Source organism: Capricornis sumatraensis, chromosome 7, assembly GCF_032405125.1.
Source record: "Capricornis sumatraensis isolate serow.1 chromosome 7, serow.2, whole genome shotgun sequence".
In the NCBI taxonomy this organism is placed as follows: domain Eukaryota; kingdom Metazoa; phylum Chordata; class Mammalia; order Artiodactyla; family Bovidae; genus Capricornis; species Capricornis sumatraensis.
This window is the reverse complement of record NC_091075.1, coordinates 87,379,799-87,404,688: the sequence shown is the minus strand read 5'-3', so window position 1 is coordinate 87,404,688 and position 24,890 is coordinate 87,379,799. Positions and strand designations below refer to the sequence as shown.

The 24,890-nt window shown below is 37.9% G+C and overlaps 1 protein-coding gene and 1 non-coding gene across 5 annotated transcripts; both read left to right on the top strand.

Moving 5' to 3' along the window:
- Window positions 1-816: 816 nt before the first annotated feature.
- Window positions 817-23,578, top strand: LOC138082090 (UDP-glucuronosyltransferase 2A2-like). 4 transcript variants are annotated; one of them, XM_068975333.1, is made up of 7 exons: window positions 817-1,331; window positions 3,913-3,918; window positions 9,561-9,709; window positions 11,554-11,685; window positions 13,563-13,650; window positions 14,790-15,009; window positions 23,099-23,578. In XM_068975333.1, exons 1-7 carry the CDS (start codon window positions 872-874, stop codon window positions 23,376-23,378), a joined length of 1,335 nt encoding a protein of 444 aa, XP_068831434.1. In that variant the 5' UTR covers window positions 817-871; the 3' UTR covers window positions 23,379-23,578. The 4 variants fall into 4 exon arrangements, with proteins under 4 accessions (XP_068831434.1, XP_068831432.1, XP_068831433.1 ...); XM_068975331.1 differs by lacking the exon at window positions 3,913-3,918 and having other exon boundaries at window positions 817-1,592; XM_068975334.1 differs by lacking the exons at window positions 817-1,331; window positions 3,913-3,918 and adding an exon at window positions 9,372-9,398.
- TRNAW-CCA (transfer RNA tryptophan (anticodon CCA)) lies at window positions 12,341-12,412 on the top strand. Its single transcript has one exon. It is a non-coding gene; the product is annotated as a tRNA-Trp (tRNA).
- Window positions 23,579-24,890: the final 1,312 nt, after the last annotated feature.

Here is a 24,890-nt window from a genome sequence, read left to right as displayed (position 1 = left end):
CAGCAACACAGATAGACCTGGAGATTATCATACTAAGTGAATAAGGAATACAGAGAGAGATAAGTACCACACTGCCTTTATGTGCAAAAAAAAAAAAGAACTTATTTACAAAACAAAAACAGACTTACACAATAAAAAAACTTAAGGTTACAAAAGGGATTAGCAGATATAGACTACTATATTTCAAATAGTTGAACCAATAAGAACTTAATATATATATATATATATATATATATATATATATATATAGCAGAGGAAATTCTGCTCAGTATTCTGTAGCAATGTAAATGTGAAAAGAATTTTAAAAAGAGAAGATATATGCATTTGTATAACTGAATCACTTTGCTGTACACCTGAAACTAATACATTGTTAATCAACTATAATCCAATATAAAATTAAAAATAAAATAAATCTCCTTGCCTTAACATCTCTTAAAGTGTGTTTATTTCTGGCATTAAGTGATGATCTCTTCTGTACCTAAAATATCTAGAAGAATTATTAGCAAAAGAAGCACTACAGAGATCTTCCTGTTCAAATGAGCACAAAAATAAAACCAGGAAAAACAATCCAAATAATCTAACCTTAATAGAATATGAAATCACATAATGTTGGGTTTTCAAATATTACTTAGAAATTATTATGGATTTGTGTTTAAGCCTGAGTATATATTTCCTAACTCAGTGTATTGTGTTTTATCAAGATTTTTTTTTTCACTTCAAAGCAGTTGCTTTCCATTTTAATCCATAATACAAAGTACAGACTTCAAAGTTCAGCGCAACCTTCTATAAACTGATTGAGACTGTAAGGAGAGATCTTAGGATTAGGAGTTTCATGCATTTGGTAAAAATTTAATTCAAGCAAGAAGTAACCATGAAGACTGTGCAAGGCTGCTGTATCCTTTTCGTGCTGCAGCTATGTCTCCTTCACTCTGGGAGGATGGGCAAAGTTCTTGTATGGCCTGTGGATTTTAGTCACTGGATTAATTTACAAGTTATTCTAGAAGAGCTTCACCTTCGTGGGCATGACATAACTGTCCTGGTACCTTCACAAAATCTTCTGATTGATCATACCAAGATTCCCTATCATGTGGAGATCCTTCAGCTTTCAGTAACTGAAGAAACTTTCATGGAAGAGTTCAATACCATGCTCTATGAAGAAATTTTTGAACTGCCAAAACTCTCATGGTGGGAAATGCAAATAAAACTGGCAAACTTAGTCAGACAATTTTTATTAACAAGCAAAAGAGTGTGTGACAGTGCTATCACAAACAAGGAGTTACTCAGCAGGCTACAGGCAGCCAAGTTCGATATCTGTATTGCCGACCCTTTAAGTTTTTGTGGGGAATTGGTGGCTGAACTCCTGAATATTCCATTTATATACACTTTTCGGTTTTTCTATGGGAATGCCATTGAAAGACTGTGTGCTGGGCTTCCTATGCCTTCTTCATATGTTCCTGGTGTCACATCAAGACTGACAGACAAGATGACTTTTATACAGAGGCTGGAGAACTGGTTACTGTATACAGTGAGTGACATAATATATTCATATTATGTATTTCCAGAATGGGATGAATATTACAGCAAGGTTTTAGGTAAGAATAGTATGTATATAATAAATATTCTTATATTCTATAAATAATGCAAACATTTATCTGACTGTATGAAAACTTACAAATGGTATTTTAGGGTGGCTACACTGTTTTGAATGTAAAAATTAATAACACTTTTTTTTTTTTTGGTTTTGTGTTATATGATTGAATCATAAAATTCCCTCTTCTAGGGGATCTTCCCAACCCACAGATTGAACCTGGGTCTCCTGTATTTCAGGTTGATTCTTTACCATTAGAGCCACCAGGGGAACCCTGATATATATCCAAGAAGGAATATTCTCTATATTTAAGGTTAAGTTTTTGGAGTGTCTGGAAAACCCAAATCAGACAGCATGCTTAATTTCCATAACCTTGGACTACTCTTGCTTCTCCTGTTTCACCACCTGTTTTCTTTCTGATTAACTTGCTCTTCCTAAGGCTTTATATTTGTGTTCTATGAAGGAATGGTTAATTGATGACCAGATTTGCAATGTGATGAGCATGAAACTAGAAAATAAATAATGTAGTTTGGTTTCATTTGGTCTTGTTTTCAAAAGTGTAAAAATGAAAGAAGACTTTTTCCTATAGGACCATGTTTCTAGATTTTTACCTCACTTCAGTGTTTTGTTCTTGTTGTTCTATTTAAGGTTAGAGGTCGTTAGACGTCAACTAGTGACTTTTGACCCTGAGCATAAATTTTTTCTCTATTTGAATAAGCCCATTTACCCGTTTTATTTTGCTTTTGAATAATTTATTTTTTTTATGTTTATGTGATTATGATAAGGAAAATTTGCATAAGAGGCAAATTACCTTATAGGAAGCAGTACCTTTCATGTATTATTTAGTTAGATTTTTTTAAGGTAATACTAACATGCAGCATTGTATTAGTTTCAGATGGTGACAAAACATTAGTCAATAGTCAACCTAGAATAGTATGGAAGACTTCATTTGAGCCAATATGAGGATTATAACCCTGGAGAAAATCTGTCAGGAAGCTCTGAGGAATGCTCTGCCCATTAGAAGTTAAAGAACTGTCATATAAGTTTTTGAGAGAAGGGGGTTATTCTTGAAAGTGTTATACATCAGAACATTATATTGCCAGTTTATATAGTCCTAAAAAATGAGTATTAGGTAATTGTGACCCCTTAACAGATTAAGGAAAGAATGTTAACTTATAATGCGTGATCTTGCTGGTGCCAGGAGGAAACTACTTTTTTTGTAGAGTAAACTTTCCTGTGTCTTCCGAGGGGATCTAGTTAATGTATAACACAGAAGCACATTGCACAGTAAAACAGGGAGTGCCGGGCAGTGGCTCAACTGGTAGAGAAATTTTTATGCAAACTTTTGCTTGCCAAGACTTAAGATAATTTTGTTTCAACACAGGTATACAACAAAATGATTAGATATTTGCACCTATTGTGAAATAATCACCAAATAGCTCTCAATAATATCTATCACTACACATAAATACAAATGATATTTATTTGAGAATTTCTAACTTCTACTTCTGTCATTTTTGAGATTGGACCGAAGTACTTCATTTCACACTCTCTTCTTGACTATGAGGGACCCTCCCATTTCTTCTAAATGATTTTTGCCCACAGTTCAGTTCAGTTTAGTTCATTTCAGTTCAGTCACTCAGTCGTGTCCGACTCTTTGCGACTCCATGAATCGTAGCACACCAGGCCTCCCTGTCCATCACCAACTCCTGGAGTTCACTCAGATTCACGTCCACAGAGTTAGTGATGCCATCCAGCCATCTCATCCTTGGTCGTCCCCTTCTCCTCTTGCCCCCAATCCCTCCCAGCATCAGAGTCTTTCCCAATGAGTCAACGACATAATGGTCATCTGAATTAAATTCACCCATTCCACTTCATTTTACTTCACTGATTCCTAAAATGTCTATATTCACTCTTGCTATTGCCTTTTTGACCGCTTCCAATTTATGCTAATTCATGGACAGAACATTCCAGGTTCCTATGCAATATTCTTCTTACAGCATCGGACTTTACTTCCATCACCAGTCACATCTACACCTGGGCATTATTTTTGCTTTCGCTCCATCTCTTCATTATATCTGGAGTTATTTCTCCACTCTTCTCCAGTAGCATATTGGGCATCTACCAACCTAGGGATGTCATCTTTCAGTGTCATATCTTTTTGCCTTTTCATACTCTTCATGGGGTTCTCAAGGCAAGAATACTGAAGAGATTTGGCATTGTCTTCTCCAGTGTACCAGGTTCTGTCAGAAATTTCCACCATGACCCGTCAGTCTTGGGAGGCCCTACACGGCATGGCTCACAGTTTCACTGAGTTAGGCAAGGCTGTGGTCCATGTGATCAGTGTGGTTAGTTTTCTGTGATTGTGGTTTTCATTTCTGGCTGCCCTCTTATGAAAAGGATAAGAGGCTTGAGGAAGTTTCCTGATGGAAGAGAACATCTGTTGGGGAAACTGGGTTTTTTTCTGATGGGAGGGGCCATGTTCAGTGAATCTTTAATCCAATATTCTGCTGATAGGTATGGCTGGGTTCCTTCCCTGTTGTTTAGCCTGAGGCCAAACTGTCAACCCTTTCAACTCTGCATTCAAATGGGAATATCTTTCCTTTCCTCCTTTGCTTTTTGCTTCTCTTCTTTCACAGCTGTTTCTAAGCCCTCCTCAAATAGCCATTTTGCTTTTTTGCGTTTCTATTCCATAGAGATGGTCTTAATTCCTGTCTCACGTACAATGTCACGAACCTCAGTCAATAGTTCATCAGGCACTCTGTTTTTCAGATCTAGTCTCCTAAATCTATTTCTCACTTCCACTGTATTATCATAAGGGATTTGATTTAGATCATAACTGAACGGTCTAGTGGTTTTCCCTACTTTCTTCAATTTAAGCCTGAATTTGGCAATAAGGAGTTCATGATCTGAGCCACAGTCAGCTCCTGGTCTTGTTTTTTCTGACTGTATAGAGCTTCTCCATCTTTGGCTGCAAAGAATATAATTAATCTGATATCAGTGTTGACCATCTGGTGATGTCCATGTGTAGAGTCTTCTCTTGTGTTGTTGGAAGAGGGTGTTTGCTATGACCAGTGCGTTCTCTTGGTAAAACTTTATTAGCCTTTGCCCTGTTTCATTCTGTATTCCAAGGCCAAATTTGCCTGTTACTCCAGGTGTTTCTTGACTTCCTACTTTTGCATTCCAATTTCCTATAACAAAAAGGACATCTTTCTTGGATGTTAGTACTAAAAGGTCTGTATGTCTTCATAGAACTGTTCAACTTCAGTTTCTTCCACATTACTGGCCGTCAAACCTGTGCCTCCACTGGAGACTCCTCAACACTCATAGGCAAGTCTGACTCAGTCTCTTGTGGGGACACTGCTCATTTCTCCCAGCTGCTGGTGTGAGCAAAGTTTTATTTTTTTTTTTTTTCTGTTTGTTTGTTTTTTGTTTGTTTTGTTTTTGTGCTCTCCAAGTGTCTGTGTCTCCCATCCTATGGATGTTCTATAATGACGTCCCACTAGCCTCCAAAGTCATATTCCCTGGCGGTTCTCATCTGCTCACCAGCTCTATGGTGAGGCTAATGGCGACCTCCTCCACAAGGGCTTATGCCACGTGGTGCATGACCCAGGTCTGCTGCAGTCATAGACCCTGTCACTGAGGCAGGCCACTGCTGACCTGTACCTCTGCAGGAGAAACTCAAACAATCAAAGGCCATCCTGGCTCAGTTTCTTTGGCATCTCTGTGTCTTGGTGTGCACAAGATTTTGTTTGAGCCCTCCAAGCATCTCTGGTGAATATGGAGTTTGATTCTAACTGCAATTTTGCCCCTCCAACTGTCTTGTTGGGGCTTCTTCTTTGCCCTTGGACCTGGAGTATCTTCTATTTGGAGGAATCCAACCTTCTCCTGTCGATGGTTGTTTAGCAGCTATTTGCAATTTTGGAGTTCACACGGGAGAAGATGAGCACGTATTCTTCTACTACTCCATCTTAATATCAAGATACAGTCCGTGGAATTCTCCAAGCCAGAATATTGGAGTGGCTAGTCTTTCCCTTCTCCAGAGGATCTTCCTAACGCAGGGATTTAACCCAGGTCTCCCACACTGAAGGTGAATTCTTTACTAGCTGAGCCACCAGGGAAATACATTTATATTTTAGATATCATATTTAAATTCACTGCCATAATGAATGTCAAGAATTATTCCCCCCCCCCTTTTTTTTGAGGATTTTATGGTGTTAGGTCTTATATTTAAGCCTCTTATCCATTTTAATATAATTCTGTAGTGGAGTAATATCCGAGTCTAGTTTTATTCTTTTCTGTGTATCTTTTCTTTTCTTTTTTTTTTTTTTTTGGTAAGAATTATTTAAAAGATTATCTTCTTTCATTGAGTATTTTTGGCTTCCTTGAGAAATATTTGTTGACTACATATGCATGAGTTTTTCTTTGGGCTTTTGCTTCTGTTATAATGGACCATATGACTGTTTTTAAACCTGCATGTATTGTTTTGATTAATATAGCTTTATAATATTTCTTAAAATCAGAGTGTGTGTTACCTACAGTTTTGTTTTTCTTTCTCGGGTTGATTCGTCTATTTGGAACTTTTTCATTCATATGAATTTTTTATTATTTTCCTTGTTACTAATTTTAACAGATGTATCTCTAATACTGTATCATTACTAAAATTTATGTTTATTCCTAAAAACATTAAAAAGATATAGTTGTGATCTCTTATTTTATATATCCACTTCCTTTTCCCTTGCTTTGATTCAAGTGCATAGAATTCACCTGCAATGTAGGAGATCACAGTTCAATTCCTGGGTCGGGGATATTCGCTGGAGAAGGGATAAACTACACACTCCAGTATTCTTGTGCTTCTCTTATGGCTTGTCTGGTAAAGAATCTGCCTGTAATGTGGGAGACCTGGGTTTGATCCCTGGGTTGAGAAGATCACCCTGGAGAAGGGAAAGGCTACCCACTCCAGTATTTTGCCCTGGAGAATAGTCCATGGGGTCACAAAGAGTCACACACAACTAAACAACGTTCACTTCAGTGGAAAAAAGGAAGTGGCAACATGTCTATGCAATATTTCCTCTGAGAAATTATGCAACAATTCACAAACAACATGAGTGCTTCTAAGAACTCTGCTGCCCTGCAATATGGAGTATGTTCAAAAAGCCATGTGACTTAATCAAGGTCTACAAGTTGCACTGAAACTTCTTCTGGGCATTTTGTGACAGAAACAGGTGCTTATATCTCTAGAAATGAATGACCCTAAGAAAAGTGGGCAGAAACTCACACATCCATGCTGAGAGTTCAACCTACAAAAGACAACACTGAGAAAGATAACTTAAAACTTTATCAAAGTGACATTTTCTGAGTCATGAATTAAGCCTTGAATGATCTACAACTGGACTGAAGCTGTTTGTTTACTTCTGATCCCAGCAGTCTGACACTCAGTTTAGTAACATCTTCTCCAGTGATAGGGTATTATTCTGTCCCTGATTCTTCCATAGTTCTTAGCAACTTTGAATATTCTTTGGTGGAATATACCAGTAATCTGAGAAGAAGAGTAAAAATGTGGTAAATAGAAGAAACACATTTGTTTTTACTCTCATCACTGTTAAAATGTAATGTTATAGATATAATTTTGGCTGTTCATAATTTAAAATCTTCATTATATTATGTATTACAAGTACTTTTTTCAAAATTTAAAAATATAATGCATAATTTATGATGTTTTATGTATAAATTATAAATATATACTATTAATATATATCTGTATATATTTTAGGGCTTCCCTGGTGGCTCAGACGGTAAAGTGTCTGCCTACAATGCTGGAGACCCGGGTTCAATTCCTGGGTTGGGAAGATCCCCTGGAGAAGGAAATATAAATAAACATATAATAAATATATGCATGAATATCAGTTCAGTTCAGCTCAGTCACTCAGTCGTGTCTGACTTGTTGCGATCCCATGAATTGCAGCACACCAGGCCTCCCTGTCCATCACCAACTCCCGGAGTCCACACAAACTCACGCCCATCGAGTCGGTTATGCCATCCAGCCATCTCATCCTCTGTCGTCCTCTCCTCCTCCTGCCCCCAATTCCTCCCAGCATCAGAGTCTTTTCCAATGAGTCAACTCTTCGCATGAGTTGGCCAGAGTACTGGAGTTTCAGCTTTAGCATTATTCCTTCCAAATAACACCCAGGACTGATCTCCTTCAGAATGGACTGGTCGGATCTCCTTGCAGTCCAAGGGACTCTCAAGAGTCTTCTCCCAACACCACAGTTCAAAACCATCAATTCTTCAGTGCTCAGCTTTCTTCACAGTCCAACTCTCACATCCATACATGACCACCAGAAAATCCATAGCCTTGACTAGACGGATCTTTGTTGGCAATGTAATGTCTCAACTTTTCAATATGCTATCTAGGTTGGTCATAACTTTTCTTCCAAGGAGTAAGTGTCTTTTAATTTCATGGCTGCAATAAATATAAATTTATATATAGTTATAAATTAATAAATAATTTATAGAATTATTCATTAAAGCATGTCATAGTTATTTTCAAATAATTGATGAGAAAATAAATAAGAAAATATTCATTTAAAAAATTGAGAAACTATTTATAAACCTCTTGGGGGGTAAAGGAATTTTAGGATAAGAGCACTAGGTTAGACACAAAAATGGTCCAAAAAATCCTATAGGGCAATAAAATCATAATTTGGGAAATGATAATTTCTACCAGACAGAAATATACCAGTTAAGAATTAATTTCAATGTATTTTAACTCCAAAGTTAGAGAAAAGTAAAAAAACCAACAACAAACAAACAACAACAACAACAACAAAAACATAAAACGTGCACACATTTTCCAAAAGATATGTCCTGAGTATGAAACTGGATATTGTAATCACCAGAGTCAAGGCCCTCATTTGCTGAGATTTGCCTTGATCTATTATTGCAGATAGATCTTCCTAGGAGTGCAAAATCCCTTTTATTTTTCTAATAAAAACTTTAGCACACTTAGAACATCAAGGAGAATATACACAAAGCCATGAAGTGAGAAACCAGATAGCTATGATTTCCTCCCATCAGTGACATGGAGCACATATTTCTAAAGGACACCAAAACTCTGGGTAAGATTAGCTATAAATTAGAAACTATTTCACCACTAGATTATTATGCAGTGCAATATTTTCACCAAAGAGGACAAAATCTTGTAAAATAGGAAATTTCATTTACTATAGCAAAGGAGACAGTCATTTTAAGAATTGTATTAAAAGTATTCAGGATGTAATTAGTTGTGACAACACACTTGAAAATAATAGAAAAAAAGATGGGTAAAACGCAAGTTGTTTTTCAACATAATCAGAGGCTTTTGGAGCAATGAGGATGAGATAAATTGGAATTCCAAAAAAAAAAGGTGCGACTCTACCACAGAAGGTTGAGAATCGCTACCTAAGCTTCTTGTACTTATAGGAGCACCTGAGTGGGCTCAGGCTTAGATCAAGATGAAAGACTCCATTGACAGAGAGAAAGCAACAGGCTCTTGGCTTTGCTCCATACTTAAATCTGTGTTTGAAAGTGAAAGTGATAGTCGCTCAGTCCTGTTGGATTCTTTGCGACCCCTTGGACTATACAGTCCATGGAATTCTCCAGACCAGAATACTGGAATTGGTAGCCTTTCTCTTTTTAAGGGGATGTTCGCAACACAGGGATTGAATCCAGGTCTCCGGGCATTTCAGGCGAGTTCATTATCAGCTGAGCCACAAAAGAAGCCCAAATCTGTGTTTACTTACTCATAATCTGACTATGTGTACTCTTCAAGGTAAAAGTTTTTCAGCTGATTTAACTGATTCAATTGATTTAACCTGGGTTGCATAGGCTCGGTACTGGTCTTTAAGAATTTACTTAGAAAATTAGGTGAAGATATATCTTCCATTTAATATATCAGATTCCTTTCCCTCTCTTATCCTTAACTTTCATTCAGGAAAACCTACCACACTATGTGAGATTATGGGGAAAGCTGACATGTGGTTGTTTCGAAGTTACTGGGATTTTGAATTTCCTCAACCTTACTTACCTAATACTGAATTTGTTGGAGGACTGCACTGCAAGCCTGCAAAGCCCCTACCTAAGGTAATTAAATGTGCTTATTATTGTCCTACATGAATGAAGTGTGAGGTGTTAGTCACTCAGTTGTATCTGACTCTTTGCGACCCCATGAACTGTAGCCTGCCAGGCTCCTCTGTCCATGGAATTTTCCAGGCAAGAATACTGGAGTGGAATTGCCATTCCCTTCTTCAAGGGATCTTCCTGACGCAACTATGAGTATTTATCTCAAAATGATTTCTGGTTTATTGTTAACAATATTTGGTCCCCAAACGGAGAAAACAGACATATAATTTAATGGTCATTATGTTCTTAGACTATACATTACATTTAGAAGGTGAATAGCCTTTATTTTGGATTATGTATTATTATCTAATGAAGTAGTCCTCAATGTTTTATTTTCTTGTTCAAAGTCCATTAACCATTCATAAAAATGTGTTTTATATAAATTTTAAACTATTTCCTAGTATCTTATAAATATTATGCTATAATTGAACATAAAGCTATCATATCTTTAGTCAAATCATCTCTAAACATAGTGTAATGGTTAACTTTAAGTGTCAACTTGCCTGGCCGGGTACCCAGGTATTTAGACAAACATTTTTCTAGAAGTTATTTAGAGGCTATTTTTAGATGAAATCAACTTTGAAATATGTGGACCTTGATTAAACAAATTACTCTCCATTATGTGGGTAAGCCTCATTCAATTAGCTGAAGATGTGACTAGAACAAAATTCTGAATTCTGCCTGTAGGCAGCTTTCAGACTTGAACTACAGCAGTGGCTCTTCTCTGAGTCTCCAGCCTAATATACTGTTCTGCAGATTAAACTTGACAGTCTCCATAACCATGCGCATGAGTGCTAAGTTGCTTCAGTCTGGTCTGACTCTTTGAGACCCCATAGACTGCAACCTGCCAGATTTCTCTGTTCATGGGATTCTCCAGGCAAGAATACTGGAGTTGGTTGCCATTTCCTTTTCCAATAACTATGTGAGAAATCCCTTAATATAAATTTCTTCCCTGTTTTTCAGTTTCACGCCTCAAAAACACTTTTTTTTTGTCTTACTTAATTGGCTTAGTTTTGCTAGTATTTAAACAGAGGTTGAAAAGATTTATTTCAGTATGATTAAATATGTTGTCTTTATTTTTAATTCAAAGCTATACATTTCTACTATATTGCTATAACCCTCAGAGTATGCTTTATAGGTATTTCTGCATTATTTGTCTGATCAGGAGTTACCTGGCTACTTCACTCATAATTGTATATGTGGAAGATTATATAAAAAAACAAATCTAATCAAAATAGAAAATAGAAGTTTAGAAAACAAAGAAAAGTAAATATACCAAAATTATGTCATTGTACTGACCATGATTCAGCAGAAAAAAATGAAAACAACCTTATTAGCATCTAAGGCTAAATAAAAATTGCAGCACCAGAATTATTTAACTTAAAGGTAGAAATTTTCTCTGCCAGCTACTGCTATGTAGACTTGGACAAATTACTTAACCTTACAGAGATAGATCTCCCATCTGTAGATGTATACATATCTCATAAAATCACCATATATCTAAGTTAAATGATACATGCAAAGAGTTCAGCAAATGGCAAAAGATAACAGGCAGTCAATAACTTGTAAACACAAATACACATGCACAAAGACACACTCATATCTCAATATGCTTTACCAAATGAGCTTTTAGTAACAATAATTTTTAATTCACCTAATAAGGATTTCAGGTCATCTATTATACACTGATATCATTAACATATGAATGCACAGAATTGCTCTAATAATTCAGACACATTGAAAAAAGAGTGTGGCATCTATTATAACTGTAAGCTTTTATATTACAAAGACTGTTTTTTTCACAGGAGTTCGAAGAGTTTGTTCAAAGCTCTGGAAAAGATGGAGTCGTGGTGTTTACTCTGGGGTCAATGATCAAAAACCTCTCAGAAGAAAAGTCTAATATGATTGCATCAGCCCTTGCCCAGATTCCACAGAAGGTCATTTCCCCCCTTCTCCCCCACCCAGGGACAGCTGTTTTAAAATCCATGAAGTTCACAGTAAAAGTATACTTGTACAATGTAGGAAAGGGTATTGATATTGTCAGTCTCAACTTAAGTGAGCTCTAAAGAAAATGTATAAATGATAAAAGGGGATATTTGATTGCTGTCTTGCTTTAAACCTGGTATTTTTAACAGGAAATTATATTGCAGTATTTTCTTTAAATAATAAATGAAAATTAATCATTTGCTACTCTTAAATCATCAGTCAGCTTTGTGCATTAGGTTTTAAGGCATCCATGTAATGTAACACTTCTTGCTATTCTTATAAGTCTTTAAATCTGAAGCATATAAACAAGTTACAAATAACATGACAGAGAATAAAGGAAAAGATATTCAAAATAATAGGTTTGATTCTCAAAATGTCTTGGGACTATATTTTCTAGTAATTACTGATTTTGAGCATTGTCATAGTTGAACCTGGAAATAAGAGCTTAGATTCTAAAAATAATCCTAAATAATGATTCTTCTAATAATGCTAAATAATGAATCCTAAAAATCATCCTAAATGAAATCCTAGATAGTGTTTCTTCAATATTTAAAACTTTAACAGTACAGTAAAAGATTTAGGAGTATACTTTACAATGTTCTAGCTTCCCTGGTGGCTCAGAGGTTAAAGCGTCTGCCTCCAATGCGGGAGACCCGGGTTCGATCCCTGGGTTGGGAAGATCCCCTGGAGAAGGAAATGACAACCCACTCCAGTATTCTTGCCTGGAGAATCCCATGGATTGAGGAGCCTGGTGGGCTGCAGTCCACGGGGTCACAAAGAGTCGGACACGACTGAGTGACTTTACTTTACTTTACAATGTTCCAGCAAACTATCATTTTTTATTGATACCATTCTGAGTTTTAACTGAGTGACATATTTCTTCTCAGTTCAGTTGAGTCGCTCAGTCATGTCCAACTCTTTATGACCCCATGAGTTGCAGCATGCCAGGCCTCACTGTCCATCACCAACTCCAATGGGTCAGGAAGATCCCCCGGAGGACAGCATGGTAACCCAATCCAGTAATCTTACCTAGAGAATCCCCATGGACAGAGGAGCCTGGCAGGCTGCAGTCCATGGGGTCACAAGAATCGGACACAACTGTGCGACTGGATGCCATGATGGTTACACAATGTGGATGTTTTTAATGCCGCCAAACTCTAGACTTTGAATACTTTAAAATGATAGATATGATTATAAATATTTTACTGTATGAGTCTACATTACTGGTAAGTATGTAAAAAATAGTTCAAAAGAGGTAAATAACATTCCTCCCCTTTGCCTCTGAAATCTTTGTCTCAAAAATCCCCTTTACCAGAGTGGCTTAGTAACACTATATATATACTTCTTTCAGATACAGATTGTCATTTTTCTTCATCTACATCTTCATCATTTGTCTTCATTGGGTTAAGTCAGAATTAACCCGAAGATGAAAGGCTATTGACTAGGATCATTGCAAGCCTTTGAAAACATGGCTGTAGTGTTTATGGTTTAAAAACATTCATTACCTAATCAACTATGGACTCAGTTTGCTTGTGCATTACCTGGAGGCAAAAATTTTGATTGAAGTGAAGTCACTTAGCCATGTCTGACTCTTCGCAACCCCATGGACTATAGCCTGCCAGGTTCCTCCACCCATGGGATATTTCAGGCAAGGATACTGGAGTGGGCTGCCATTTCCTTCCCCAAGGGATCTTCCCGATTCAGGGGTCAAACCCTAGTCTCCAGTATTGTGGGCAGATTCTTTACCATCTGAACCATCAGGGTAGGTTAACTTCTTCTGATAGGATGTGATTCTAAAATCTTCTAATAAAGACATTTATCTTAATAGGTTCTGTGGAGATATACAGGAAAGAAACCAGAAACACTAGGAGCCAATACCCAGCTATATAAATGGATTCCACAGAATGATCTTCTTGGTAAGACCAAAGAGAAGAAAAATAAACTGAGCTGAATGAGGTATACTCTGAATGATTATTCAATAATGGATATCAACAAATTTGTATTTAAAATAAGAAAAAAAAACTTTAGTGTGTTCTTCACATTGCTTCAGGAGTTTTGAAAGAAAGGATTATTCATGACAATTGTTAAAGACTGTAAGGCACACTTTATTCAAGACCATCATGATAAGTAGAGTTATTAGTGCAATGGACTTTTACAATAAAACAGAAAGACTGGAAACAATTTGTATGAAGAAAGAAAAATGGGGAATTTATCACAAAAGAACATACTGAAAGTTCATTGGATGGAAAAGTGCAGAGCTCAACTGACCTAGTAGAATGCTTGCTAAAATTGGGCAATGCAGAGATAGTGGAGCCACAAAATCAAATTCTGGTTGAGAAGAGTTCAGAGGAACCTGACTAGACTTTGGTGACTCTCCCATTTATGACATAATCTCTCCCTCTTAAGGATCAAGGTCAGAGAAATTACCTTTAGATGAGGCTTTCATTAACTTTTGTATATAATATTGCAACACACTCCTGATTCTCTTCACCATATTCTCACACCTCTCTTCTCCATGGGGGGAGGGGGGAATCTGGCAAACCATTTCAGCTATTTTCATATATAATATAAATGGCTGCATATTAGTGTATAGTCAAATGCAAATCCTGTTTTCTTAAACAGAGTACACCATGAACTAATGTAGCCTATCTTTCTAGCTTGTTATGACAACATTTTCATATTGACACCCTGCACATGTCACCTCCTCTTTCCCACCTACAAAAAGATTAGTTTCTTCAGTCCCTCCATTCTTTTTTATTGATGTATTCTTCCTGCAACAACTTGTCAAACAGGCAAATACTCTCCACCATATATTTTTCAGGAAACTTCTTAGTTGTCTGTGGAATGACTTAATGCTTTAATCACTAATTATACTTAGCCTGGAGTAATTAATTGCTGCTTTCTTAAGAACCTATAAGAATTTGTATGTGTTCTTATGACACAGAATTATATGGAAAATGTTACCTAATAGTTTTTGGTTTATGCAGGTGTCCTGATTTTCTGTTTCTGACACTCTTACAACTTAGAATAATACTTTTTTTCTTTCAATTTTTAGGTCATCCCAAAACCAGAGCTTTTATCACTCACTGTGGAACCAATGGGATCTATGAAGCTATTTACCACGGGGTCCCTATGGTTGGAATTCCTATGTTTGGTGACCAGCATGATAATCTTGCTCGTATGAAAGCCAAAGGGGCAGCTGTCGAAGTAGACTTGCGAAGAATGACAAGTGAAGATCTGCTTAATGCTTTGAAAGCAGTTATTAACAACCCTTTGTGAGTAGAGAATATATTCTTAACTAAGAAGCATTTTGTTTTTGAAAGAATAATCAACTTTATATAATTTGAAATTGACAAATTTTGCATAATTTAGAGTGTGCCTAATATCAAATAAGATTATACTTCCTAAATTTTGTGAAAGTATTTTGTCACCTACTACCACTGAGTGATAGATTATAACCTCAAAGAAATACTACATTTATTTAAAGAAAGTAATCTATTGTTTAAAAGATGAATTTTTAAATTAACAATAATATTTTTATTTCTTAAAAATTGCAGATATTAGCACGATGAAGAATTTAGGGAATACAACAAAATCATAAAAATAAAAATGAAAAACCACTCAGGTTTCCTCATGTCAGTTCAGTTCAGTCGCTCAGTCGTGTCCAACTCTTTGCAATCCCATGGACTGCAGCATGCCAGGCTTCCCTGTCCAACATCAACTCTCAGAGTTTGTTCAAACCCATGTCCATTGAATCTGTGATGCCATCCTCTGTTGTCCCCTTCTCCTCCTGCCTTCAATTTTTCCCACCATCAGGGTCTTTTCCAATGAGTCAGTTCTTTGCATCAGGTGACCAAAGTATTGGAGTTTCAGTTTTAGCATCAGTCCTTCCCATGAATATTCAGGACTGATTTCCTTTAGGTTGGACTGATTGGATCTCCTTGCAGTCCAAGTGACTCTCAAACCTCTTCTCCACCACTACAGTTCAATAGCATTAATCCTTTGATGCTCAGCTTTCTTTATATTCAACTCTCACATCCATACATGACTACTGGAAAAACCATAGCATTGACTAGATAGACCATTGTTGGCAAAGTTATGTCTTTGCTTTTCAATATGTTGTCTAGATAGTCATCGGAGAAGGCAATGGCAACCCACTCAAGTACTCTTGCCTGGAAAATCCCATGGACGGAGGAGCCTGGAAGGCTGCAGTCCATGGGGTCGCTGAGGGTCGGACATGACTGAGCAACTTCACTTTCACTTTTCACTTTCATGCATTGGAGAAGGAAATGGCAACCCACTCCAGTGTTCTTGCCTGGAGAATCCCAGGGACGGGGGAGCCTGCTGGGCTGCCATCTATGGGGTCACACAGAGTCGGACACGACTGAAGTGACTTAGCAGCAGCACCAGCAGCAGCAGCAGTAGCAGCAGGTAGTCATAGCTTTTTTTTTTTTTTACCAAGCAGCAAGCATCTTTTAATCTCATGGCTGAAGTCACCATCTGAGTAGTTACAACCAATACCAGTTTAGAAACTTACTTCTAGTCTTTCATTGTGTTAATTTATAAATAGAAAGAAGGCCCCAGCCTCCCTTTCCCTGATAGAGATTAATAGTTGGACACTATGAATGAGCAAAATCAACTCTGGGAGTGCTCTAAAGTCCATGTAAGAAATTTTAGCAACACAGAAATCTGAGATTGATCACATAAGAACAAAATTGATGACAGTTTTATTTTACCAGCATCATCCCCAAGCCAGCATTACTCATCACCAAGAGAGAACTTTCAGCTAGAAAGAGTTCCTTGGCAGAAAAAGAAGAATGAATTGAATGACAAATTTTTATGGCCTTATGGAGAATAGAAATAGAAAAACAAATTCTAAACTTGTGTGAAGCCACAGATATCTCAAACAGCCAAATCAGTCCCAAGAAATAATGACATTGGAGGCATCCCAATTCTTATTTAAAGCTGTACTACAAACTTATAGCAATTTTAAAAAGCTGATATTGTCATAAAAATAGACATACAGACCAATGGATAGGATTGAGAGCACTGATACCAGCCCTTCTATGTAAAGTTGAATAATATTTGGCAAAAGTGAATAATCAGTTCAGTTCAGTTCAGTCGCTCAGTCGTGTCCGACTCTTTGTGACCCCATGAATTGCAGCACGCCAGGCCTCCCTGTGCATCACCAACTCCCGGAGTTCACCCAGACTCACGTCCATCGAGTCCGTTATGCCATCCAGCCATCTCATCCTCTGTCGTCCCCTTCTCCTCCTGCCCCCAATCCCTCCCAGCATCAGGCTTTTCCAATGAGTCAACTCTTTGCATGAGGTGGCCAAAGTATGAGAGTTTCAGCTTTAGCATCATTCCTTCCAAAGAACACCCAGGGTTGATCTCCTTCAGAATGGACTGGTTGGATCACCTGAGAGTCCAAGTGACTCTCAAGAGTCTTCTCCAACACCACAGTTCAAAAGCATCAATTCTTTGGCGCTCAGCCTTCTCCACAGTCCAACTCTCACATCCATACTTGACCACAGGAAAAATCATAGCCTTGACTAGATGGACCTAAGTCGGGAAAACAATGTCTGTGCTTTTGAATATACTATCTAGGTTGGTCATAAGTTTCCTTCCAAGGAGTTAGTGTCTTTTAATTTTATGGCTTCAGTCACCATCTGCAGTGATTTCGGAGCCCCCCAAAATAAAATCTGACACTGTTTCCACTGTTTCCCCATCTATTTCCCATGAAGTGAAGGGACTGGATGCCATAATCTTCGTTTTCTGAATGTTGAGCTTTAAGCCAACTTTTTAGCTCTCCTCTTTCACTTTCATCAAGAGGCTTTTTAGCTCCACTTCACTTTCTGTCAGAAGGGTGGTGTCATCTGCATATCTGGGGTTATTGATATATTTTTCGGCAATCCTGATTCCAGCTTGTGCTTCTTCCAGCCCAGTGTTTCTCATGATGTACTCTGCATAGAAGTTAAATAAGCAGGGTGACAATATACAGCCTTGATGTACTCCTTTTCCTGTTTGGAACCAGTCTGTTGTTCCATGTCCAGTTCTAACTGTTGCTTCCTGACCTGCATACAGATTTCTCAAGAGGCAGGTTAGGTGGTCTGGTATTCCCATCTCTTTCAGATTTTTCTACAGTTTATTGTGATCCACACAGGCAAAGGCTTTGGCATAGTCAATAAAGCAGAAATAGATGTTTTTCTGGAACTCTCTTGCTTTTTCCATGATCCAGCGGATGTTGGCAATTTGATCTCTGGTTTCTCTGCCTTTTGTAAAACCAGCTTGAACATCAGGGAGTTCACGGTTCACGTATTGCTGAAGCCTGGCTTGGAGAATTTTGAGCATTACTTTACTAGCGTGTGAGAAGAGTGCAATTGTGCGGTAGTTTGAGCATTCTTTGGCATTGCCTTTCTTTGGGATTGGAATGAAAACTGACCTTTTCCAGTCCTGTGGCTCTGCTGAGTTTTCCAAATTTGCTGGCATATTGAGTGCAGCACTTTCACAGCATCATCTTTCAGGATTTGAAACAGCTCAACTGGAATTCCATCACCTCCCCTAGCTTTGTTCATACCTATGCTTTCTAAGGCCAACTTGACTTCACTTTCCAAGATGTCTGGCTCTAGATTAGTGATCACATCATCATGATTATCTGCGTCATGAAGATCTTTTTTGTACAGTTCTTCCGTGTATTCTTGTCACCTCTTCTTAATATCTTCTGCTTCTGTTAGGTCCATACCACTTCTGTCCTTTATCGAGCCCATCTTTGCATGAAATGTTCCCTTGGTATCTCTCATTTTCTTAAATAGATCTCTAGTCTTTCCTATTCTGTTCTTTTCCTCTATTTCTTTGCACGATCGCTGAAGAAGGCTTTCTTATCTCTTCTTGCTATTCTTTGTAACTCTGCATTCAGATGCTTATATCTTTCCTTTTCTCCTTTGCTTTTCACCTCTCTTCTTTTCACAGCTATTTGTAAGGCCTCCTTAGACAGCCATTTTGCTTTTTTGCATTTTTTTCCATGGGGATGGTCCTGATCCCTGTCTCCTGCACAATGTCACGAACCTCATTCCATAGTTCATCAGGCACTCTATCTATCATATCTAGGTCCTTAAATCTATTTCTCACTTCCACTGTATAATCATAAGGGATTTGATTTAGGTCATACCTGAATGGTCTAGCAGTTTTCCCTATTTTCTTCAATTTGAGTCTGAATTTGATGATAAGGAGTTCATGATCTGAGCCACAGTCAGCTCCTGGTCTTGTTTTTGTTGACTATATAGAGCTTCTCCATCTTTGGCTGCATAGAATGTAATCAATCTGATTTCGGTGTTGACCATCTGGTGATGTCCATGTGTAGAGTCTTCTGTTTTGTTGGAAGAGGGTGTTTGCTATGACCAGTGCATTTTCTTGGCAAAACTCTATTAGTCTTTGCCCTGCTTCATTCTGCATTCCAAGGCCAAATTTGCCTGTTACTCCAGGTGTTTCTTGACTTCCTACTTTTGCATTCCAGCCCCCTATAATGAAAAGGATATCTTTTTTGGGTGTTAGTTCTAAAAGGTCTTTTAGGTCTTCATAAAACTGTTCAAATTCAGCTTCTTTAGCGTTACTGGTTGGGGCATAGACTTGGGTAACTGTGATATTGAATGGTTTACCTTGGAGATGAACAAAGATCATTCTGTTGTTTTTGAGATTGCATCCAAGTACTGCAATTCGGACTCTTTTGATGACCTTGATGGCTACTCCTTTTCTTCTGAGGGATTCCTGCCTGCAGTAGTAGATATAATGGTAAACTCACCCATTCCAGTCCATTTTCATTCGCTGATTCCTAGAATGTCGATGTTCACCCTTGCCATCTCTTGTTTGATCACTTCCAATTTGCCTTGATTCTTGGACCTGACATTCCAGGTTCCTATACAATAGCTCCCAGAGTCCTCTCAAACTCATGTCCATTGAGACGGTGAGGACATCCAACCATCTCATCCTCTGTTGTCCCCTTCTCCTCCTGCCTTCAATCTTTCCAAGCATTAGGGTCTTTTCTAATGAGTCAGCTCTTCACATCAGGTGGTCCAAAGTATTGGAATTTCAGCTTCAACATCAGTCCTTCCAATGAACACCCTGGACTGATCTCTTTTAGGATGGACTGGTTGGATCTCCTTGCAGTCCAAGGGACTCTCAAGAGTCTTCAGCACCACATTTCAGAAGCATCAATTCTTCGGCACTCAGCTTTCTTCACAGTCCAACTCTCACATCCATACATGACCAAGGAAAAACCATAGCCTTGACTAGACAGACCTTTTTTGACAAAGCAATGTCTCTGCTTTTTAATATACTCTCTAGATTGGTCATAACTTTCCTTCTAGGGAGTAAGCATCTTTTAATTTAATGGCTGTAATCACCATCTGCAGTGATTTTGGAGCCCCCCAAAAATAAAGTCAGTCACTGTTTCCACCTTTTCCCTATCTATTTGTCATGAAGTGATGGGACTGGATGCCATGATCTTTGTTTTCTGAATGTTGACCTTTAAGCCACCTTTTTCACTCTCCTCTTTCAACTTCATCAAGAGGTTCTTTAGTTCTTCTTCACTTTCTGCCATAAGGGTGGTGTCATCTGCATATCTGAGGTTATTGACATTTCTCCCAGCAATCTTGATTCCAGCTTGAGCTTCCTCCAGCCCAGCGTTTTTCATGATGTACTCTGCATATAAGTTAAATAAGTAGGGTGACAATATACAGCCTTGACATTCTCCCTTTTACCACCAGAGACATCCACAAATAGCTGTCATTTCCACTTTGGGTCAGCCTCTTCATTCCTTTTTGGGCTGTTTCTCTGTCTTCTCAAGCAGCATATTGGACACCTACTGACCTGTGGGGAATCATCTTTTGGTTTCATGTTGTTTTGCCTTTTTGTACTGTTTATCGGTTTCTCATGGCAAAATGCTGAAGTGGTTTGCCATTCCCTTCTTACATATACTGTGAATCATGCTAAGTACATATATATTTGTAATATCTCCCTCATGAGCCTGTCTCCAACTTCCATCCCATCCCACCCCTCTGTGGTTTTGTTGCAATCTCTAAGGTGTCCAAGTCTTTTTGACCCCATCAACTGTTGCCTGCTGGGCTCCTCTGTTAGTAGGATTTTCCAGTGCAGAATACTGGAGTGGTTTGCTATTTCTTCCTCCAGAGGATCTCCCTGACCCAGGGATCAAATGTGTGTCTCCTGCTTCTCATGAGATTCTTTACCACTGTGCCACCTAGGAAGACCCAGAGCACCAGGCTGAGCTGCCTGTGGTATACAGCAACTTCTAACTGGCTGTCTACTTTACACATGATAGTGTATATATGTTAGGGCTACTTGCTACTCGCTACTGGTACAATTCGTCCAACAGCTGTGTCCACATATCTGTACTCTACATCTGTATTTCTATCCCTACCCTACAAATGGGATTATCAGTACTATTTTTTTCCTAGGTTACAATATTAATATATGATGTTTGTTTTTCTCCTTCTGACTTACTTTACTCTTTAAAACAACCACCAGTTTCCATCAATGTCTCTTAAACATCACAACTTATTTTTTTGCTATATTATCAGTGCAATGTTATCAAAGCTTACAATGTACTTATCTTGTCCATGACCACAATTTCCAATATCATTTAACATTAATTTCATATTTATATGCACCTAATGATGCAGTTTATGTTTTAATAGAGTATATCTATTTATTTTATTGACTTTTTATCTAATAAATATTTTGTTTCTGCATCTGTCTTGGAACTTCTGTCACTATTATTTGTTTTCCTGAGATATATTCAGAGGTACTTATTCCTTATAATCCTGTGTATTAGGAAAGGCCTGCCTGTTTTTTTAAATGAAAGGGCAACAGTACTTTGTTTATTCTTTATGTTGTATAGTTCTTTTCCTCAAAACTTTTTACATACTTTCCCATGACTTTCTACAATATAATGTTCTGTATTCTCTACCAATGATGCACTTTGGTGTGGGTGAATAACTTGCCTCCTTCACAAACCCAAGAAAATCTTGCTTCTAAGTCAGCCATTCAAAGGATAGCAAGGAGATCAAACCAGTCAATCATAAGGGAGATCAACCCTGAATATTCACTGGAAGGACTGATGGTGAAGCTGAAGCTCCAGTATTAACCCAAATCCTGGTGGGGTCTTCAGCTCCTTGACAGAAGTTAGAAGGGTTAGTTTTCTATGTATCACCATCCTTGCATCTCACCACTGCAGGTGCAGCCCTCTGTTATTGTTGTTGTTCAGTCACCCAGTCATGTCTTCTCTTTGCAACCCCATGAACTGCAGCATGCCAGGGCTCTCTGTTCCTCACCATCTCCCAGAGTTTGCCCAAGTTCATGTTCATTTTAAGTGTTGCCATCCAACTGTCTCATCCTCTGATGCCCTCTTCTCCTTCTGCCCTCAATCTTTCCCAGTATCATAGACTTTTCCAATGAGTTGTCTGTTCTCATCAGATGATCAAAATACTGGAGCTTCAGTGTCAACATCAGCCCTTCCAGTGAATATTCAGGGTTGATCTCCTTTATGATTGACTGGTTTGATCTCCTTGCTATCCAAGGGACTTTCAGGAGTCTTCTCTAGCACCACAGTTGAAGGCATCAGTTATTTGGCATTTTACCTTCTTTATGGTCCAGCTCTCACAATGGTATGGAACCACTAGGAAGACCATAACCTTGACTATTCGGACCTTTGTTGGCCGAGTAATGTTTCTGCTTTTCAACACACAGCCTTCTTTAGCCTGAAGAAAAAATGCCATTATCTGTTCAGTCTCAGGCCCTACTTCTTGCCCAGAGGGTCAAATGAAGCTTTTTTGCTTTCATCTGAAATGTCAGGACCATGAAGATCACAGACTGAAACCATTTCCTGTTACTGCTGACGTCTTGTTAACACTGATACTCCAGCCCAAACCTGGGGAAGAGTGAAGGAGTGGGGAAAGTGTTCCTTCTTCTCAGACCTTCCCCTCCATGCTGCTTCCTGTCACTATCATGTTCCCAATACCACACTCAGCAAGTTAGATCAAAGTTCTGTATTCTTGAGCTACACATACTAATAATCATCCTATTTCTGTACTTTCAGAATGCTATTTTCAATTGGCAATTCTGTTCTCTGCCACTTCCAACACTTTTGAACTGATAAACTATCACATCTAGAAATATCTCAAGAGGAAACAAGTTTTCATATGCTTTTCATATTCTTGATGATGTCATTTATGACACAACTTATCATATAATTAATTATGCAATATATTTTTAATAATATATAACTGTTTTAGGTATATCATGTCCTTAACAAACTTTTCAAGTTGCTATTTATATATTCAATTTTAGCTATAAAGAGAATGCTATGAAGTTATCAAGAATTCATCATGATCAGCCTGTGAAACCCCTGGACCGAGCAGTCTTCTGGGTTGAGTTTGTCATGAGCCACAAAGGAGCCAAGCACCTTCGACCAGCTTTCCATGACCTCACCTGGCTCCAGCACCACTCTTTGGATGTGATTGGCTTCCTGATAGCTTGTGTGGCAACTGTTGCATTCCTGGTCACTAAATGTTGCCTGTTTTGTTGTTGGAAGTTTGGTAAGACAGCAAAGAAGAAAAAGAGAGAGTAGTCGTCTGCTATTTTTTTAAAACAGTTGGGCTAGAAACCTTGAAAGAGTACATCTGAATAATCCAGCCACTGATTTGAAAAGATTTCTCCCCTGTTCTTCTGGGTTCTTTTCTATTCCTAAACTTATCATATCAAAGATCAAATACTCCAAAAATTTGCCACATGATTCAGAATTAAGGTTTAAAATAATCTATTCTTTAAAAGATACGACAAGTGAATAAACATATGGAAATTTTTACCATTAAAGACTTAATGCTTTCCTTTCTTCATTGCTTTTAGTTCAACCAGTTGAGATGTTGTTTGAGGCCTCAGGAACATAATGATTAGTTGTATTTCCATACTGATCAAGTTGAATATTTCTTAAATATCTAACATAATTTAGGGTTCAATATGCAATAATTATTTCATACTCTCTAGAAGAACTATACAAGGACTAATGTAGAACACACTTTAGTCAGAGCTTCTTTGCCAGTCAGGAAAATCAGAAGCCTGTTAGTATTTCTACTCTACTGTAAAGCATATTTTACACCACCAATTTTCTTCCATATCACACATTAGAGTTTCTCCTTCTTGGAATGCAAAACACCATTTTTTGTCTTTCATTTGAAGACTGTCCTTCTTTTGGGTATTAATAATGATAGTACTTCATTTGTATTGTAATGCTTCTTGGCTGCAGAGAACTAGCTGTTTATTGCATGTTGGCATGGCTATTGGGATGATGGACCAAAGTAAATGACTTGAATTTAACACCTACACTTTTAAACTAACTTTAAAAGTTACAATAAGGCTGTATATCATTATCCTGCTTATTTAACTTATATGCAGAGTGCATCATGTGAAAGGTTGGCCTGATTGAATCACAAGCTGGAATCAAGATTGGTGCAGAAATATCAACTTCATATACACAGATGATACCTCTCAAATGGCAGAAAGTAAAAGGAACTAAAACCTCTCTTAATGAAGGTGAAAGAGGAAAATGTTGGCATGAAACTCAGCTATAAAAAAGGTGAAAATCATGGCATCTGGTCCATCACTTCACACAAATAGAAAGGGGAAAAGTGGAAACAGTATTTTTTTTTTTCCTCCAAAATCATTGCTGGTGGTGACTCTAGCCATGAAATTAAAAGACATTCGCTCCTCAGAAGAAAAGCTATGACTAACCTAGACAGTGTATTAAAAAGCAGAGATATCACTTTGGTGACAAAGGTCTATGTAGTCAGAGTTATGTAGTCAGGTTTTCCACACAGGCATGCATATATGTGAGAGTTGGACCATAAAGAAGTTCTAGCAGTGAAGAATTGATGCTTTAGAATTGTGGTGCTGGAGAAGATTCTTGAGAGTCCCTTGAACTGCAAGGAGATCAAATCAGTCAATCCTAAAGGAAATCAACCCTGAATATTGACTGGAAGGACTGATGCTGCAGTTGAATCTCCAATACTTAAGCCACCTGGTAAGAAGAGCTGATTCATTGGAAAAGACCCTGACTATGGGAAAGATGGAGGGAAAAAGGAGA